This window comes from Megalobrama amblycephala, linkage group LG13, assembly GCF_018812025.1.
Source record: "Megalobrama amblycephala isolate DHTTF-2021 linkage group LG13, ASM1881202v1, whole genome shotgun sequence".
Taxonomy (NCBI): Eukaryota; Metazoa; Chordata; class Actinopteri; order Cypriniformes; family Xenocyprididae; genus Megalobrama; species Megalobrama amblycephala.
In genome coordinates this window covers 6972042-6992738 of record NC_063056.1, presented here as the reverse complement: position 1 = coordinate 6992738, position 20697 = coordinate 6972042, and the positions used below count along the sequence as shown (strand labels likewise).

The window sequence follows — 20697 nt, the reverse complement described above, 5'->3', positions numbered from 1 at the left end:
TGATTGGCATGCATCGAAAAGAGGGCAGAGAGCTAGAGGAAAATAAGAAGACAGCTCTGCCTTTGAGCTCACCCTTATACTAGCCTTATACCAGCCTTCAACTTTGGAGGCTCCCATCCCACAGCCAGAAACATCCCTCACTGGTCACAAGAACGAAGTTCTGACCTGTCATCATGAACTCTCTTGTATTTTTGGCATCTTGTGAGCTCTTTTCTGTCTCTTTCCTGTCCCATCTCTTATTTACAGTGATGTGGAATGTTTAAATAAAATTAGTTGGATATTTAACTACATTTAAGTGTGACAATAGCTCAGCTATTCTCAAAATACCTGTAATTTTTTCCATGAATGTTCATTTTCCAATGTTTAGTGGTGTAGTGTATGTCACATTGCATTGAGCATTCTGATTTAATTAGCGAAATTAAGCAATAATTAAACATTCTTTCAGAATGTCTTGCTCTCAATTAAATTGGGGAAGTCTGAATTATTTTAGTGAAATTTTAGTGACAAAAGAAATCTTTCTGCCAAAGTCTCACTAATTGAATTGGGAAATATGATTCATTATAGTGAATCAGTTTGTTCAGAAAGTTCATTTAATTAATAATAATAATAATAATAATAATAATTATTATTATTATTATTATTATTATTATTATTATTATTATTAGCAGGGCTTGACATTAACTTTTTTTGCTCACCAGCCACTGTGGCTAGTGGTTTTCCAAAGTTACTAGCCACTCAGCATTTTCACTGGCCACAATTTTGCTGTTGGGAAATTACATTTTATATGATTAAAGTTGACTTTGGCATGCTTAAATTACTTGATTTTGAGTAATTTTACTTGATTTAGAAGATTTAAAACCCTTTCAAACTTTCAAATGCAGAGTGATCACCCAAATCAAAACTATATGGTATATCAGCTGCTATGTACAGGTGGGCAAGGGGTGGCCAATAAGAGCATAGGCTAATATGAGAAATTAATATGAGAAAAAGTTATTTTTGTTAGGCTATATAAAAGAACAAAGAAGCAAAATAGCAAATTACAAAAACAATAGTAAATTTCAAAAAAATTATTTTTTTCAGATACAGTAGGTTTATTTAACATGTATATATATGATTTAATTGGGCTGCATGGTTGTAATATACTGACACATATTCATTTATTATCCACCTGTTTACATCCACTTAAGCCAAAACCGACTGTATTCACGCGAGATACTCCACATGATGGGCAGTTTGACATCGGTGTCTGCATGTATTTGACTATTCAGGCACAAGGAGAACTGATCGCGCGTGCGACAGAGAGAGAGCGCACGCGAGAGAGCGCTTATGTTGTGTGTCATTCAGCATGATTCCGCCTATCCTGCCTGCACTAACTGCAAGTTAATCGATAAAGAATTGTAATTGAATTGTAATTTTGTCATACGATGATCTTGGCATTTCATTTGGCTGTAGGCTGAAATTATATTCAACTAGCCAAAGTGGCTAGTGGGAGTGGCTGTCTTACCTGCCACAGCTGAAATCTACCTGCATTTGGCGGGTTGGCGGGTGTTAATGTGAAGCCCTGATTATTATTATTATTATTATAACACTTTTTTGGGGTACCTTTGCAGAAGTCTCTAAAACTGAACAGTGCTGCTGTTCATTACTGTTTTTTATTTGGTTATATAAATTAGTTTTATTTTTCCTTATTTTAATTAGCCGTATTTACATTTCTCTTTACGTTTAATGATGGCACATTAATTGTAATCTCCATTGTTTTTGAGATAAATAAATCCTGGTCTAATAAATTTTATAAAAAATCAGCAACAATGAATAAGAATATGTTTATGAAAAGTAGTTTTATATAATTTATAATTTATCAGTATTTCATTTGTCTCAAAAACAGTGAAGATTCAAATTAATGTGCTAAATATGTTGATACAAGATGAAAGCACCTCAAAAACAGTTCTATGAATGATTTATAATAATCTATAAAAAAGTTCTCAAATAAAAAGTGAAATGTGTAATTTCTATGGCACCAGCGTCACCAAATGATAGCAACCTGGTGAGTAATGGAATTAGCATTAGGCTAATGGCTTTGGTAGCCAATGTTTGTTTATGCTCTTGTTTCCGCTATTCCGCATTCGCTAGTTCTGCCATCTCAATGATATCATGCACTTCGTTAAAGAAGACAATCCAAAATTACATCCAAACACTATACATTTAATTTCTAACTACTTACAGTTTCCAAAAAAAAATTGTGTTTTTGAAAGGTTTCTAGCAGACTTTATAATTCTTGCCCCAAAATGTAATAAAGAGTAAGGTAAAGATGGGAGCAGGAGAGATGAGGGGAGAGCAGAGAGATTTTCAGAGGAAAACCATGAACAGAGGGAGATCCAGTTGGTTGAGAGAAAAGCCCAGATCACGACTCAGAGAAAGTGAGTGCAAAAAAGCAAGAGACAGAGATCAAGAGACACACAAAGAACAGGAGAGAGAGAGAGCCAGTCAGAGGGGGAGAGAGGGGGAAAGTTGGAGCCGAGTTGCAGAGTCTATTCCTGTGGTACTGAGAGCTGGTGAAATACTAGAGCCTGGGCCGTGTGCCTCTGATCAGGGCGGCAGTGAGCACAATTACCTTCTTTTCAAATCCTTCAGTGACACCACGGGAGAAAGGAGGACTTTGAAACTTGAAAGGCAGGGCGCTCGCTTTCAAACCTCAAACGCAAGCAGGAAAGGGCTCTGAAATTTGTTCAGTGCTCCCCATCCACCATTAGCTTGTTTCTTCCTTTCGCCTCCAGGCATTTAAGCGATTTTTGAAAAGATGTTAAGAAATTCAATCACTACAGAGAGAGAGAGGGAGCACAATCATTTTTCCTCTCTCCCCTTCTCTCTTCCCCTCTTTTGCACTGTTTTTTTTCACTGGAGCACGCTTTCCTCCCGGTCCACAGAGAACAAGCTTGCTGTTTTTGTGTCGAGGTGAATAGACTGGTGAATTTGTGGAGCAATGGTGGAGCCAAAAATGCAAAAGGAATAAAAGAATGCTGAGGGGGAAAAAAAAGAGGAAATAAAAAAGAAGGGTTGATGGTCAGGCAATGGAAATCCTTCTCATCTGCCTCCTGACATGTGTAATCTCAACATCAGAGCCGTACTAAGCCCAGAGTGCAGTAGCACACTCACCTTCATCTGAAAGTCTGAAGGAAACTTTTGAACTCTGCTCTGTAACACGACTCAAATGGGAATCCATTTATGAGAAAACTGCCTAAATGAAATTGCTAGAGATCCGTCTGCTTTTATTGTCCCTTAGGAAGGAGAAACCCCAAATGAGTACTTTAATATCTCAGTTGTTTCTCCAATGAGGTTAAACTGAGAGCACCTGGAGACTTTTTCTTAAGTTAAAATCTGCTTTTCAGATTCTTCTTTTTCTCAATGTCTCAAATTGTGCTCAGATTAGCCAACTTTGGTATCCAAATTTTGCAAAGTCAAACATTTCCATATGAACTCAAACACTGCTAGTCAAATTCAAAGACCAAATGATCTGTGCTATGATATCCAGATTAAATGTATAGCTTCATTCACTGTACTGTATATTAATGTTATAATTTTAGGAGAAACATCTGGGATAAAGTTATACTTTATAGTTGTAAAGTTGTAATACTTAAATTAGTGTGTGCACTTAAATACATTTTCTGAGCTTAAAAGGAGAAACCTCTGAGCAATGAAATTTTCTTTAGGGACAGCAAGAACAACAGAGGTAAGAAATGTAATTTGTTGCTAGACAGGAGCATAATAATAAAGAACAGAGTGAATGAAGAGAGCTGAAAAGAGAGAGAGATTATCAGATATGTTGCTCCTTTACTGTTTGTTGAGTGAATCAAGAGGCTGTTGACCTCCTGTCTCCGAGTGTTTGCAGAGCCATTAGGAGCACCACTGGGTCTGTGAAGAAGTACATGTCAATTTGTGTAACCCTCTGTTCTTGAGGAGAGCAACTAGGGTGGGGTGGCACTTGTGCCACAATTGAGCTTTAGCCGTTGTAAATGCTGAAGGAATACAGGGTCTTGTGAAAATGAGGGAACAAAATGCCTTGATGCAGACTGAGAAATTTAAAATGATCTTTTAACTTATGAGCTTGTAAAATTGCATTTATGTCATTATAATCCATTGTGAGGATCATAGCCCCATGTGTCTGGTTTCAGCCTCAGGACTAGATGGCATATCTCAGCTTAGTGGTTACCACAGTACTTACAGTACACTAATAAGACTTTGATGAAAGACCTTTGTGGTCAACCAGCTGTGGGATCTGACTCAATTTGTCCCTTAGGACAATGACTATGTTTACAGAGTAAGGACTTAATTGCAGTAAGATGTTTACATGACACAAGCAAACTTCTTCACTACCATTTGCATGCTATTTTCATTATTCAAATTATTTGCTAAGAATGGTTCCCTATCAAAGGGAATTCAATGCTGCATCAGTTGCTGATGCTATGGGGACATGTTCTGCAGAACCTGGTGTCTGAAGCACGTGTGAAATCTTATTGGCCGACGGCAGTCCTATGACATCACATGGTGCATTACAATTTTATCATTTTTGTTGTCTTCAGGAAGCAGCTTGTTTATGTGCTGTTAATGAGAGAAGTGTGTGTGTGTTTGAAAACTGAAAATAAAATAAAAAGAATGGCGAGCAAGCAGACTGCTTAATTTAGAAGGTGTGCATCCTGTGCCCTCTTTTTATAATGCACGGAGATGCACAGTATTTAACACTCAGGTGTTCACTTTGCTATTTTGTGAAGTCTCTAAGTGGCGTCCTAACTTGTTCAGCTTCATACTATGAGAAGCAAATATTTTGAGGCATGCAACACACTAAGGCTGCACAATTTTGTCAGGGTTCTGTCACTCCTGTCTAGTTTACTTCTTGGTTTTGTGACAGAGCTCTGACACTCCCGTTCTTGTCCTGTCTTTGTGTGAGCGTGCGGTCTCGAGAGTTCTCGAGCCGTGTGCTCTCTTGTCTGCGTGTCTTGTTTCATGTTGGGAGCGTGGTGTTTGGATCCCGGCACTCATGTCTAGTTCAGTTTCAGTTTTGCGTCGGGATTCGGACACTCGCGGTCACTGTCCTGTCTTTATTGTGAGCGTACAGTTGAGTATACTTTCACTTGCCGTGGGTCCTTGTCTCATGTTTTGTGAAGCACCTGATTGGTTCTTACTGGCCAGGCGCTCTTGTTTTATGTTTTGTGTAGCATGCGGTTTGTTTCCTTTCATATTGTGTTTTGTCTGTTCAGTCTGTTTCACGGGCTGCGTGCTCTCATGTTGTCTTGTTTTGTGTGAACACGTGGCTTATGGGTTCTCTCATTAGCTGCATGTTCATGTCTCGTTTTGTGTGTTCGTGTTGTTATGTTTGGTGTGAGCACATGGCTTGTGCTCTCATGTCTATTGTCTTGACCCCGCTCATCTTGTTACCTGATTATTGGTTCATTTACCCCACCTGTCCTCCCTCATTACCTGCCTTGTTTGCTCTCCTATTTATTCTCCTTGTGTTTGCAGTCCTGTGCTGGATCGTTGTCATTGCATGTTACCTCGTGTGTTGCTGTCAAGTCAAGTTCTAGTCAAGTTCTAGTCAAGTTCTAGTCAAGTCCAGTCCAAGTCAAGTCAAGTCAAGTCAAGTCAAGTCAAGTCAAGTCAAGTCAAGTCAAGTCAAGTCAAGTCAAGTCAAGTCAAGTCAAGTCAAGTCAAGTCAAGTCAAGTCAAGAGCACATGGCTTGTGCTCTCATGTCTAGTTCTGTCAAGTTCTAGTCAAGTCCAGTCCAAGTCAAGTCAAGTCAAGTCAAGTCAAGTCAAAGTCAAGTCAAGTCAAAGTCAAGTCAAGTCAAGTCAAAGTCAAGTCAAGTCAAAGTCAAGTCAAGTCAAAGTCAAGTCAAGTCAAAGTCAAGTCAAGTCAAGTCAAAGTCAAGTCAAGTCAAAGTCAAGTCAAGTCAAAGTCAAGTCAAGTCAAAGTCAAGTCAAGTCAAAGTCAAGTCAAGTCAAAGTCAAGTCAAGTCAAGTCAAAGTCAAGTCAAGTCAAAGTCAAGTCAAGTCAAGTCAAAGTCAAGTCAAGTCAAAGTCAAGTCAAGTCAAAGTCAAGTCAAAGTCAAGTCAAGTCAAAGTCAAGTCAAGTCAAAGTCAAGTCAAGTCAAAGTCAAGTCAAGTCAAAGTCAAGTCAAGTCAAGTCAAAGTCAGTCAAGTCAGTCAAGTCATCAAGTCAAGTCAAGTCAAAGTCAAGTCAAGTCAAAGTCAAGTCAAGTCAAAGTCAAGTCAAGTCAAGTCAAGTCAAGTCAAAGTCAAGTCAAGTCAAGTCAAGTCAAGTCAAGTCAAGTCAAGTCAAGTCAAGTCAAGTCAAGTCAAGTCAAGTCAAGTCAAGTCAAGTCAAGTCAAGTCAAGTCAAGTCAAGTCAAGTCAAGTCACAGAAGAAGATAACACACATCATATTGCTGTAGCTGAATAAACAGAAGATTGAAACACTTTGATTGATTAAACATGACTAATAAACACACGACTGCCTTATTCTGTTTAAGAAGCCACATAATCTCACAGAAGGATGCTCAACTGTCGTTATGAAGTGAGTTTGAAGTAAAAATGTTTTTAAATGTTGTCTTTTCTTGGACAAGAATGAGACAAGATCTGATCTTGATCTGACTTAGATCTGACTTAGCAAGACCATACAGCATGATGAAGTATTCATAGTGCCATCCTGTGTGGTAAGGAATACAGTTTTCTGTTCATCCCCTTCCTTGATCCTGATTAGATTATATGCACTATTTTTTTAGTACAACATGGAATCAAGATCACTGGATTTATATGGTCATAAGAGAAAGACCAGTGAATGAGCTCACCTTGACTCAATGAGATCTGTGGATCATGAACTGATAAACATGGATGTAATTGTAGAGCTGTTTGTGAAGCTGTTTCATACTTATACATAGTGGCGAAGCTATGTGCAGGCCCAAGTGGGCATGGGCCCACCCACTTTGAATTGTGCACCACCCAATGAAAAGTTGGTCATTTTCCAAATAGATGTATGAAATAATTTAATAAACAATAATAATTATAAACATAAAAAAAAACATGTTATCACACCATTACTTAATTTATTTGGTTAAAAGAATGATTAAATGGATGTTTCCATTGTCAATTGTTGGCGATTTCATAGTTTTCCCTCTTCCTATAGGTGCATTTCATAATGCTTGTCAAAATAAAACGTTAAATATGATTAGTCAGTTTCTGTTAGTCCCATCCACAATGTTATCTTTACAATGCAAGGTTGTAAAACTTGTAATAGTGATTTGCACATTTGTGGAGCTGAATTTGAAAATGGTGAAGCAAATATAAATCAGTTGATATTTTAAAAAGACTAAACTGGATATCCCATGTTCTGCTGCAAGAAATCAAGTCTAGCAATGAATCCGGGTGATTCTTTTAATGCAAACTGACTGAGACACTTGATTATGATGAGTTTGTCTCCGTTTTAACTAGAAGTTCCCTCGTCTCAGACTAATATTGCAAGAGGACATGTAAAGGAAAGTATAAACATTTCTCAATGTTTATAGTTAAAAAATTCTAAACATTAATTCATAAAATGTTTATATTGACATACTTGATAGAAAAAGGAAGAGCTATTTTATCCATTTTTTCATGCACTGTAAAAAATTATGATCAATACCAATCCAGTCAGAGCAGAGCAGGCTCGCGGAAAGGAGGGATTTAGGGAAACTGAAGCATCGGTTTGAGAGTATTATTAGAAAATGAAAGCATTTTTCTTTTGTTTAACTTTGATGCTTGTAAACATGCTGTAAGACATATACAAAACAAAATTAAGAACATTTAAAATAGCATGATAGGGGCACTTTAATAGATTGTTGTCATGTAGGAATGAGATTGCATGGGTGTTCTAATTGAGATCTTTTAACGGTTTAAATGCTTTTTGTACCTGCATCAGCATCCATGACCCATGTCACCCATGATCTGAAAGTAGACATCTTCAGGGGTAGACAGTAGATTTGTAATCTAATTTGTTAATAAAAAAAGATAAATAAAAATAATAAACAAATAAAAATAAGTAAATAAAACAAAGACTTAGCATTTGTTTTTTAAATCAAGTACATAGTCTACCCCTCATGTTTTTGTGTCAATTTTAAATACAACTTTCAAAAAATGTAGGAACAAAAAATACAAATGTCATATTTAAAATACATTCAAATAAAATAAAGTATAAATTTAAATAAAATAAAATAAATGTTGCAATTAATTAATTAAAAATTTCAAATAGTCATTGTATTTAGGTTGTTCTTAGTGAGCACTGTTCCTTCCCTTACTTCCATACACCCATACCTCAATATTCACTTTCAAATCCTTGTGTGTGTGTGTGTGTGTGTGTGTGTGTGTGTGTGTGTGTGTGTGTGTGTGTGTGTGTGTGTGTGTGTGTGTGTGTCTGAGGATGGTAACAGGATGATACTTAAATCCCTTTATGTTAATATTGTGGTTTTATGGGAGCAGGCCTATTAATCCTGCTTTAACTTTATAAGTGCTATTATTCCCTCAATAAGATCACTGGCTATGCAGTATAGGATTAAAGACTTATAACGTAACTGATGCTGTCATTTTTTTCATGGATCGAGGAACCTTGAATGCTCTCTATCATGACTGTTTGTGAAGTGTATTCCATAGTGATATGTGAAATACAATCTTTAATCCACACAGTTTTAATTGGTTTTTCCTAGCAGCAGCGCAGCATGCTGGGCCAAGCACCAACCTTAGCTCCAGCGCTACGGGACATTTGGCGGCAGCTCCATGCTTCCACACTGGAGTTTTTAGAACAGAAAGATTTTAAAACAGCCCAGCATTAGAGCAGCACTCATCAGCAATGGCAAACTGCTAAACTCGGCCAAACCGGAGGAGGCTTACAGTTTGAGCTTAATGACCTGAGTCACAACCGCCCTCGCATGCCAAAACACAAGTGCTCCGTTCCACCAGAATCCGCTGATACCATTCATTCTGTCAGAGCGGCTCTTGCAGGCTTTCCCAAGGCCAGCACTCTTTTTACTTTGCAAATTATAGTCTTGAATTTTGTCAAAATGTTGTGTTGTTTTTTAAAGCGCTTTCAACCAGGAATCTGAGAAAGCTGCAAATATCATATGTTGGGCTTGCTTCTCTACACGTGAGCGATAGTTCACATAATGACTTGTCATTCCAAACTTGTACGACTTTATGTGGAACAAAAAAGGAGACATTTTATATGTTGTTAAGTAGGTTTATGGACTGTATTTACTGGTTCTAACTTAATTGGGATCATCATGGGGCATCAGTAAGAATGCACAAAAGTCCAAAGTCCAATCACCGTTGTTTAATTGAAGTTTCAAGCCATCTGACATACTCAATGCAGAGCATCAGTTTACAGTAATAATGGCAAACATTTAAATCAACTGAATAAATGTGAGAACGTGATTATATAAATGTAAACACATAATCGACTATTAATATGCACGTGACCATCGTCTTGTAACTACTTCTCAATGCAGCATAATCTTCACAATCCACAATCCATAAATATGGCTTAAATGGCATTTGAACAGTGTAAACAAAGTACAAATATAGAAAATATAATCCGTTTTCATTGTTTCACTTATTCAGTGCGCATCGGAACACACATTCAAAGATAGTAAACACTGTTATAGTGCTAGTCTTAGCTTCAACAGAAATACAGACACATTCAATATCAAAACTTTTAAACCATAGACTGTAAAAAAATATGGACGTAGTGTCCGTGACGTCACCCATTGAGTTCTGAACAGCAGTTTTGAAGCGAAAATGAGGCCGCTGCCATCTTAGCTGCGCATCACCACACGTCACTCCCGGATAACTGAAAATGGGTAAAGAGGCGGGGAGGTGGTTTGAGCTGATGTGACTGGTTGCTGAAACCATGCCCGCCTAGCTCGACGTGACCATGTTAGCAGTCAAAGAAGCTATCTATCTATCTTAGATATGATCTAAAATATTAATGAAGATAAGTTATATTATTAGAAAGTTCTAAAGGTTTACTGTCAATCAACAATTTTTTTTTTTTTTTTTTTTTTTAAGATATAGATGCTTAAAAAACAGTGTTGGGTGTGTAAATAACAACATGGAAAATCAAATGGGATTTCATACCTTTATAATGAAATAGAGATCGCGAGATGAATCCAATCTGTGGCACTTGGGTAAAATATGAGTGTCCATTGCAAAACAAAAAAACTGTACTTTTTGTCCATGAAAGATTTATATTTTGTCCATTGTTTGCATCACATTTCTTCTGAATGATCTGCTCTCTTTCATCGTTCAAGAAAGAATGCAATCTGAGCAGCGTTTATGTTGTAAACTGTATACGATCGTATCTAACAAACAAATGAGCTCGTGTCCAAAGTATATTTTTTCAAAATAGTGCAGCGGTTTTAGTTATAATATCCAAGCAGTGCTGTCGGATTTTGATATCCTCCCACCATTGTCATTGTAGTAAATCTTACAAAACTTTCAGTCAATGCCACGATCCAACAACGTGTGTTCTGTTTCTTCCGCATGCAAGCACATCTACACAGACACACAGCAGTCTCGACTATTATGCAGCAAGCCATATATTATAATTGTATAAAATAATCGAGAAAAAAGCAAAAATACGGCTGAGATGCCAAATTCAGCGGCTGGAATTAGCTGAGGTAAAGTGATGGCTCACAGACAGCAGCACAATCTACCTGTCACTCAAGTGACCACGCCCTTAATTATGCAGAACTTTAAGGCTTATATATATATATAATTTAAACGGATGAGTTATAAAAAAATTCACCCCCCTCAGAGTTGACATGAAGGGAAAAATTAGCAGTATAGACCAAAACCACAATTTGAACCAACTTGTAAACATGTTTTTTTCTGCTATAAACTTGGCCAATTTAACATGGGACTCAATGAGATTCTGCTTTTGGAACCTGTTCCTAGCGGCCAGTCGATGAATTGCAGTTTAAGTTACTTCCGTATTGGCTTCACGAGAGACTGGGGGAGGTTGCCGCTTGGTTTAAACACAGAATACAACATCAATATAAACAAGGTTTAAGACCTTATATATGCAAATTAAACTTACTTTTCAAAGTTACGCATACTCATCTATGGCTTGAATACACACAAACCCTCCACAGCATTAAAGCGGAACATAACAAGTTGCGTCAAACTCTGGGGGTGGGACTAAGTCAATGTCAATAATTCCCAAACCACCAATAAAAATCAACTTACTAAGCCTTTTCAACACATGTGCTGGTCATTTTATTTCCCTACAGTTATAATGAATTGCAGCTTTCAAGCAAAAGCACCATAAAGTAATGTTTAATTTAAATGTTTAATTTACTTGATTAAAATAAGCTAAAGCAACACAATTCACTGTTCAATTTCACTATGCAGTTTAGGTAATATGTAAAGTTTACTTTCTATTTGTGTTTGTAGATTTGTGTTGAGAATACATGAACTGAATATAACATAACTGAAACGAGTCTAGTTCCCAGCATGCTCTGCAGGGGGCTAAATAAGGAGAGTAAATTATGATACTGTTTATATATGTGTTTTTGTACTAAATGATAAATGGAAGAAACTAGTTTTTAAAGTTCAGTTAATGTTGGGATTTTGTGCCTAGTTTGAGAAGTTTGTGCCTAGTTTGGTTACATAAATCAATGCTGTACGTTTTTCACACCAAGAAAAAAAAAAATGGCTCTTTTAAGAACGTTCACTGAAAGGTTGTTTAAGAACCCAAAAATGTTCTTCTATTGCATAGCTGTGAAAACCTGTATGTGGAACTTTTATTTTTTTAAGTGTTGTTTTTCCTACCAACAATTAAAAAAAAAAAGAAAAAAAGTGTGCTGTTGCTAGTAGTTAAAGCTGCAGTCTGGCATTTTCCCTCTTTGTCGCCACCTCTGTTTGAAACCTGCGATTGCAGTCAAATGCGGAATTATTATCTGTACGTGCGTTGTGCATCGGCACAGCTCGTCAGTGCGGATGAATCTAATGTTTGCTGTCAGTCAGCACACCGGTGTGGATACTGTACTTCGGAATCACAGATTCTAGTCTTGAAGTATGAACAAAGTAGGAATTTTCATCGGAAAATGTCATCTGAACAAGTAAGTAACATGGATGCCACTTTTGTTCTGACCAACTGATGGGGAAAGCATTAGCCTACAATAAATCACATTGCCAATGGTGATTAAATCTAACGATCACTTAGCTCATATCGCATCAAACCATGCAAATTATTATTGTTATACTTTGTTCTCAAATTGTTAATGTTAACAACATAAGCATTGCGTGACTATGTGTATTTAATGTGTATGAGCGTTACCTGTAGATTTCAATTTCTGTAGCCACTCCACAGTCCAAAGTCTTTTGCATTTTGACTACGGGTGAATCTCCAGTTGTCACTGATGACTGTCATTTGGACCTTTCTGGATTCTAATCTGCCATCAAAATAATAAGTTTAATTATTTCAGCTGCTGTGAGAACAGACTATAAATGATCCGCTACAAGCAGCATCCTCACATGATAAAGCCGACTAGCCTGGACTCCTTTCTGTTTACAGACGTGACGTAATGACACAAAGACGTACTGCTGCATGCTCGAATTTCCTGCGGAAATCCACCAGGTTGCTCTTATTATAAAACATTATTACAAGCTTACCGTTGTGAATCAAGCTAAGATAAGGAGATAGTTTTGAACACTGGCTGGATATGTACTTGCTCAAATGAGGACTTTTTCAGAGAAGTGAATTATGGGTTGCACCACTACTTATTCTAGGCTGAGAGGTCATGACCCAGATGGGATCAGGTAATGGGTCATGTGTCTTCAAGAAAGATCAAGCACTAAACCCTCTAAACCCTGCAAAGCCCTGTAAACTTGCTTCTCTCTGCCCCATTTTAGACCACTGGAGACTGTCCCTGTGGGGTACAAGTCCAACTCTGCCCGCCAGAACAGATTACTTGCAGACAGAGACATAAGGAAAGTACACCTCTTTTGGTGTGTGTGTGTGTGTGTGTGTGTGTGTGTGTGTGTGTAGGAAAGAGGCAGGAACAGTGTTAAAAGACTGGTATATGGAAAGAGAGGGAAAGAGAGAGAGAAGGCAGATAGCTTGTGGGCGTTGATACTACCCATGAGGCCATTTAATGGGCAGTTTGGAATGCAGGGAAAAGACTCAGCTGCCCTCTCCATGGAATTCTGTGTCTTTGAAAAAAAAAAAAAAAAATGAGAGAGAGAGAGAGAGAGCTTGTGGGAAATCCTTGCCTGACTGCTGCTGTGATGTTGAATGTTGGCCTGTTTTATTTCACAGACTATGGCAAGCACAGACACAGAGACACTCCATTGCTCTTGTGTGAAGCTGTGAACCAGCACATTTGCCTGGAAGAGGCCAAACCCAGGAGGCTTTGCACATAAAACTCATAAAGAACTCCCTAAAGCACACGTTAGCACTAACAATGCCTCCCTGCACTACTCGAAGACTTAGCGTGACCAGACTTGTTCCACATATTTATTGCCGCTGTCTGTGGGTCTGTCTACCTGTGAGTGTCTCTGTGTTTTTACATTTGTGTATCTGTAGGTTTGTGTGGCCATAAATTTTCCTATTGCAGTACTAGTTGATATGACCATAACAGATATTAGCATTAGCTAAGCTCAGACAACAAGCTTATGCTTTTTTCTCCACTTGTACATGGTTTGTTTGAACAAAAAGCAACTCAGGGCCTGATCTATTCATATTTGAGAGTGTGTATAAAAACTTTGTGTGTTTTTATTACATATTTACAACATATTGTTATCACCGATCCTTATGTATTTAGGGCAGTGGTTCTCAACCACAAACTTCCAAAGAACCTGAAGAAGCTTAAAGCTGCTGTCCGCGATTTTTGGCCCTCTAGCGGTTAATAAACAGAACTGCACGCGTCTTGCGGAGGAACATTTTAGCCGCGAGTCCTACCGCGAGTCCTACCAGTCCGGTCTGAAATAGTCAGAATATAAATACTTATTATAAGTGTACCATAATGATTCAGGATAAGACAAAAACACGGTTTGGAAAATGGATTCATGTTGTATATTCTCATTATATAATTTTTGTAAATTTTTAACACTAAAAGTTGCAGACTGCAGCTTTAAACAAATAAAATCATGATGTAAACTGATATTATATTCTTGTTTAATGCCCTTAACAACTTTTTAAGCACCAGAATTTTCTTTGAAAACCTGGAAATATGAGGGAATTTCAAAAGTGTGTTTTCCAGACCTGGAAATTTGTGGAAATTAAAAAATCCTAAAACATCATGTTTTATAATGATTTGCTAGTTATGTCTAGCTCTAAAATATTTCAGAAGGTAGAAATGCTGAATAACATTCAGTTATTGAAACTTTGGGTAATATGGAGTTTAATTATTTAAATGGTTTATAAATATTTCATTATTTTATTATATTCTCTAATGTTTCAAAATAAGCAGCTTTGTCATTACATCATAAAGTACCAGAAATATCTTTAGGAGCCTTTAAATATTGTCTTTTGGGGGCCATTAAAGTTAAAAAGAACTGCAGATTTAGACCATAACTGACTGCACACAATCGTTACTGCACTGTTAGCTACTGCATTGTGAGGTTAACTCAGAATTCATTATAGATCATAGATTATAGACCAAATTATCTATAACTGCTTTAATTTTTTTTTTTTTTTGTCACAGGCATGAATTAGTGGTTAGCACACATGCTAACACATTTAGCCGTAGTGCCAGTCTTGTATATCTCTTTATACTCTACGTTTCAATAAAAGTGGCAAAATTGAAAATTATATTTAGTAATAATTAAAAAGAAATAAAGGATTAATATTCATTATTTTTTATTTTTCTCTCATTTAGAGGATGACAGTTCGGGTTCCCCGTATCATCGCGAGAGGCGTAATGCCATCAGTGGGCAGACCACGGTTCTGGGCACATCAGGAAAACTGAGTGAGGAACCATCCACCTCTACAGAAGAGCGCTCCCCATTGGTGAAAAAAGAACTTCACAGTTCCCTGCCCCACCTTGCAGACCACACCCTGCCCTATCGGGGGACGCTGTTCACTATGGACCCTCGCAATGGATACTTGGACCCTCACTATAGTGAGTTACTACTTTTTCATGTTTCAGGACAAGCACCCTCTCAATATGCAGCTTTGGTCTTTTTTGTTTTAATCCAATTAATCTATACTTTTTGGCTATTTATCCTAAAATATGTTAGGCTTATCCTTGAATCCTAAAGGGATAGTCCACCCAAAAAGTGAAATACAAAGCAACATGTTTTGGAGGATGTATTGGCTGCTTTCTTTGCAACAAATAGTAGACATTGACAAAAAAGTTGACTATATGTCTTCTATAGACATACAATAAATTTGTGTGAGGAACAAACTGAAATTTGATTTGTCACTCACTAAAAATCTTCTCCCTCCTGCCTTTTGTTTTTTGGTGAACCTATCCCTACAGAAGTTATCTCAGTAATGCATAGGACAGTTACAATGAACTGTGAACACCAAGTCCCTATAGACTGTAGATACTGTCTGTGCATAAAACTCAAGGACAAACATTTAGTGCAGGGCTAGCACACTAACTTTTTCCCCTTTGTGAGGCAAAAGGCAAAGCTGCTAATGGATTGATTGGGCTTGACAGTTGACTATTTGCCCTTTCTTTCTCATTCGCTCTCGCTTGCCTTTTCATTTTTTTCAGAGGGGAAGTTAGTATGGGGGACGTTCTTCTCTGCTCCCTAATTCCCTCATTAGGGGCCGAGTGTAAGCACACAACTCCAGTCTCGCTCATCAGCTGCGTGATCAAAGCGCCACAGAGCGGAGAGCAGTCAAACTCCCCCATGCCTTGTTCTTTTCCATATTCTCGTTCTCTTGTTTTTCTCTGGTCCACCGGACTCCCCCATCATTTTTATAATCAATAATCATGAGAGACTCTTAGCAAGAGGGCAAGGACATGTGAATGGACAGGATAGAGTGAAGGAGATAAATACAGGGAGAGAGAGACAGATGAGGCTAGTCAAAGCCTTTTAAGAGGTTAATATTGCAGACCACCATTGCCTAGTTGTCACCTATGGATGAGGATTCGATGTGATGGCTTGTTTACTTTCGCTAAATTGGTCTTGAATTGGGTTTGACAGTGTAGTTTTAATCCATAGCACTTAATTAAATGCCCTTTACCTTTGTTCTCTCTCACAAAACCATTTACCACTGTATCACTGTTCGTTTAGGCCTCTTCATTAACAGCCGAGTGCTTTGTTGGTCTAGTTTTGATCCATCCATCTTAATGCACAAGGGTCAACTACAATCTGACCAGTCAGACCCCTCACATATTGACTAATACAGGCCTGACCACCTCAGCAATTCTGCCACTCTCTGTGTACAGAGAAACTGAGAGAAATAGGCAGAAAGAGAGAGTTTTAATGGGGTGAGGCAGTATCAGAGGAAGGGGAAGGTGTGGATAGTATACAGTAAGGACCTCTAAGAAATCTTCACTCTGTTCCTGCGATGAGGCAGCATTGGCTGGGGTCAGTGCTAACTTAAAGAGAGAGAAAGTAACTTAAAGCGGAACTCAGTAAGATTTGCGAAGCTCCCCCTACAGGTTCCTTCAGTGAATCACACTGTTGTAAATACTCCAAGTGCAGCTCTGGACTACAACGTAGTTTTGCAAATACAGTACAAGAAATCTCGATGGAGGTGGGTTATTATTATGACTTTACAATTGTCTTATAAAGTCATAATATATACATTGTTTTTGAATTACCGTAAATCATTTTGTCACACTCGCGTGAACGTGAACATGAGGCGAGATCTTAAAGAGTAACATAAAGAAATGTTTTGAGTTCAGTATATTATTATCATTATATTTCAAGTCTACATCAAGTTTCATCAATATTATTATTGTTGTTGTTATTTCGAAATAACTAGTATATAAAATGTAATTATATATATTTAAAATGTTTAAAAAAACAAAAAAGTAATACTTATAATACTAATGTACAAGTTGACAAGTTGAAGATACAGTATTGTTCTGTCATAATCAACATTGTGCTTTATGAATTTAATTTGTATTGAAGCCATAACATTCTTTTAAATGGTTTATAGAGATAAATAAAAGGGGAAACATGAATGGAGAAAAAGAAAAAAGGGCGAAGAGATGGTAAGAGGAGAGACAGACTGAGGGAGACAAAGAAAAAGAGTGAAGCGAAGGGAAAAGAGAGAGTTAAAATGTCGGGGAGAGATGGAGACTGAAATGGCAAGGCAAAAAAGAAAAAAAGTGAAAAAGGGGTGTTCCGGGTGGCTGGAGTCCGGAGGGGTAGGCTGGGGTAGAGGGTGCAGGGTGAAAGAGTGGTGGGGGTCAGAGGTCAGGTGGAGAAGGCAGACACTGAAACAGAGGGGTTCAAAAACAGCAGGAGAAGTCAAAGGAGCCTCTTAGTCATCCAAAGGTCCATTCTCTCTGCATGGGGGATCACCAGGGCAGCAATGAACTGCGGCGTGCAGAAAGTTGATGATGGAATGAATGCTAGAAGGAGTGGGAGGCACTCTCCCCATGTCTCCCTCTCCAGGAACAAATTCTTGTTTGAGAGATATTTCACAGAAATGCCTCGGGCATTTGATTTGATTCTTATTAAATAAAAAATGTGATGTAGTAGTACCTAAATTACTAAAGTTGGCCTGAAGAACAGAGTCAACATGTCCCAAAGTCCTGTTAAACTAGTACCTTCAGCTTCATAAGTTGCATATACCATTACATATTTGTCTCACAATAAGAGAATCCCTAACAGATCTAAAGTGGGTTTTTATATTTTCTGAAGAAACATATAATGTATAACTTACTGATACAATAACAGGGTGTTTTGTGTTGTTGCTAAGTGAGAACTTATTGGTTCTAAAATAATAATTACTTGTGCAGTTATTATTGCGCTTAAGCTGATTTTTTTTTTAATAGTCAAGCTAGTCTTCATTTGTCTGTCCAAATTTATGTAACACAATGTGAATTAAAAAAATTGAAAGGATTAAATACGTTGCACTTTACCAATGTTTTTCAGAGGAAGCAGACGATGCTGCAGTCAATTGTAAACCGATTGTGTATAGATGATAGAAGCCAAGTTACAATCTGTCTGTTAGTCCAACTTTACAAAAACCAGACATGTACAGTTCCAGTTAGACTAAGGTGTTTACATAACAATTTTAAAAGGTGAATTATTGCTTTAGACATTCAATACTGTAAACCCCTGTTTTTTTCTTGCAGTGTGACATTTGAAACCTATATTGTCTAGACTGCAAAGCATCTATGATTGAATAAAGGGCTCTGTGTACATCTCTGATTAAAGATGTGGTGTACACTCCTCACCAGAGGGATTATGAGAGGCCAGGACCATTTAACTAACCCTATCCCCATCACTGCTCAGCTCTTTAAATCCCACACTGGCACCATTCACTCAGTTCCACTGGCTTTGAGTTGTGAAAAACCTTGACCCCAATACACATGCACACACTCACATTCGACAGAGCCCCCCTGCATTTCTCTTTCCCTTTGGAGATCCATCAGCTCGTAAATGCATCCCAGGTGTGCGCTAGTGTAAGTGTGAGCCAGTGCGTGTGTGTAAGTATGTGATGTAGAGCGAGTCGGGCTGTTTGTGCTGTGTATGCACTAGTACTTGTGGCAGGTAAAGCGTGATTACTCTTCCTGCTGGCGCATGTCAAGGCCTAATGCGCCTAAATGAGCCTCCACCTGCCGCCTCTGCACACCTGGTCACCACGGCAACACACACAGGGACACCCTGGGGGTGGGTGTCAGGAACAAAGCTCCAAACGACAAGTGCCAGAGGAGGGGGAAGCACAGATACAGCAAGGACCTCTGAGAAAGTCCTACAAATCTCTGTTACTTCAACGAGTCAAGGCACTAATACTGCATTTACACAAACTCTCTGCACTTACTGCATAAGTGCATAAAGGACTGGAACGTTTTGTATAAAGAGCACACATGATAAATAGCCCTCTTTGTGAGCATTAGTCGAAGCATTAGCATTAGTCGTTATTCCTGAGACTTATCCTCTTTTCTCACACAAACACTGGATAAGAGTCCCTGCTTAGCACCATTCTAATGCACAGTATGGATAAGACAGCAGGATTGAAAGACGGATTAATGAAGGAAAGAGCACTAAATGTGTGGAAGTGTGAAATGCGGCTAACGCTGTGACGTCTGTTTATATTGTCCACTGATTAGCAGGTCATCAGGCCGCAGCAACAGTGAAGCACTTGCTGCCGTTGCACTTCTTATCTCTCTTGGGGAAGTGGAAGATCCTTCTCTTCTCTCTCTTTATCCTCTTTCCTAATTGTTTGTATTTTCTTAAACAGATGTGCTCTTCTCCAGAAAGAGCCATGTCCTGTTATGGGAATTAGAGCATGCTGAATTGAATATTTCCCTTTTATATGAATTTTAAGATGGAATGAGAATGTTTTGAACAAGGCGAACAGGGAGAGATGAAGTCTTGGCATTCCACAGTGCTTTAAAATCTTGGACATACACATGATTGTCCCAGCAGCACAAAGCCATATCCTTTCCTCAGCAAACTCAACTGAACAATAGGTTTATTCACGTTCCTCAGTGCAGTCTTGGCTGTCCTTATGGTCTTAAAGCATTTGTGCTTTTTCACAAGCACTTTCCCAAAGATTTCAAGAGTTTAGCTCTTTGAAGCCCCTTTGTCCTTAACATTCAAGCCCACGAGTGTCATTACTGCACAGAGGGTCGACTTCTAAGCCTATTTAGTGTCGGTCTACAACTTCTCTGTGTGAAATATTGTCCCCACTCAAAAGCAAACTGGCTCCCACCTTTAGCTTGATCAGCGGTGTGGGGCTACAGTTTCAGTCCTGTGTTCTTGCTTGGATAAAGATCTACCAAGTTTCCTGAAGCCTGTAATCCTCCACCAAAGCCTCATTGATGCCTTGCACCAGAGTCCAGACAAACGAACACGAGGAGGGACTGATGATATCCCACCAAACAGACATATCCAAACTGCTTGCATCTGTCTGGTCAGCTCTGCATTGGTGCGCACCATATCAGAGGATATTCCCACTTCAGTGCCCTTGGTGGAGCATAGCAAGCCACCGCCGCCTGAACAGAAGACTTGTAGAGGGCTTTCTGAGATGGTGAAAAGGATTGAGCTTGACACTGATATATTAGGTTGGTAGTGCTGGGTGTTATTTCCACTTTACCTCCAAAATCAAACCTTCACTTGGCCACTGAACAGTAAACGTCTTCTGTCAAATATATAGATATGAGCAGAACCAAACTAACAATTGGTGTATTCTGGATAACCATATCAAATGAAGATGTGGAGTTGGTTGTTTGATTTGGACTTTTCTTGGACATAATAAATATATATTCAAACTTCCATGCTGGTTGTTGTTCAAATTAAACCTTCTGTCTCTTCCTAAGAACTTCTCTAGAACAGAATGATAGGTTCACCTTGTGCCCCGTAATAGAGAATCTTGATGACATGAGGTGACATGTATTTATTTACTTATGTATTTTAAATCAGTCTCTCTGTCTAGATCTGAAGTAACAATGTACTGTATTTGTCCATGGAAATTTTTTCAAAATCATTTTACAGATTTTTTTTTTTTTCCACAGTCCACTGAGTAAAAAGTGTCCTTGGATG

The 20697-nt window shown here is 38.3% G+C and overlaps 1 protein-coding gene across 1 annotated transcript in view; it reads left to right on the top strand.

Moving 5' to 3' along the window:
- gli3 (GLI family zinc finger 3) overlaps window positions 1-20697 on the top strand; it is a 201444-nt gene that overhangs the window by 87303 nt on the left and 93444 nt on the right. Inside the window, exon 3 of the mRNA XM_048153717.1 lies at window positions 14895-15137. Coding sequence (XP_048009674.1) covers window positions 14895-15137 — 243 coding nt within the window. The remainder of the gene's footprint in view (window positions 1-14894; window positions 15138-20697) is intronic.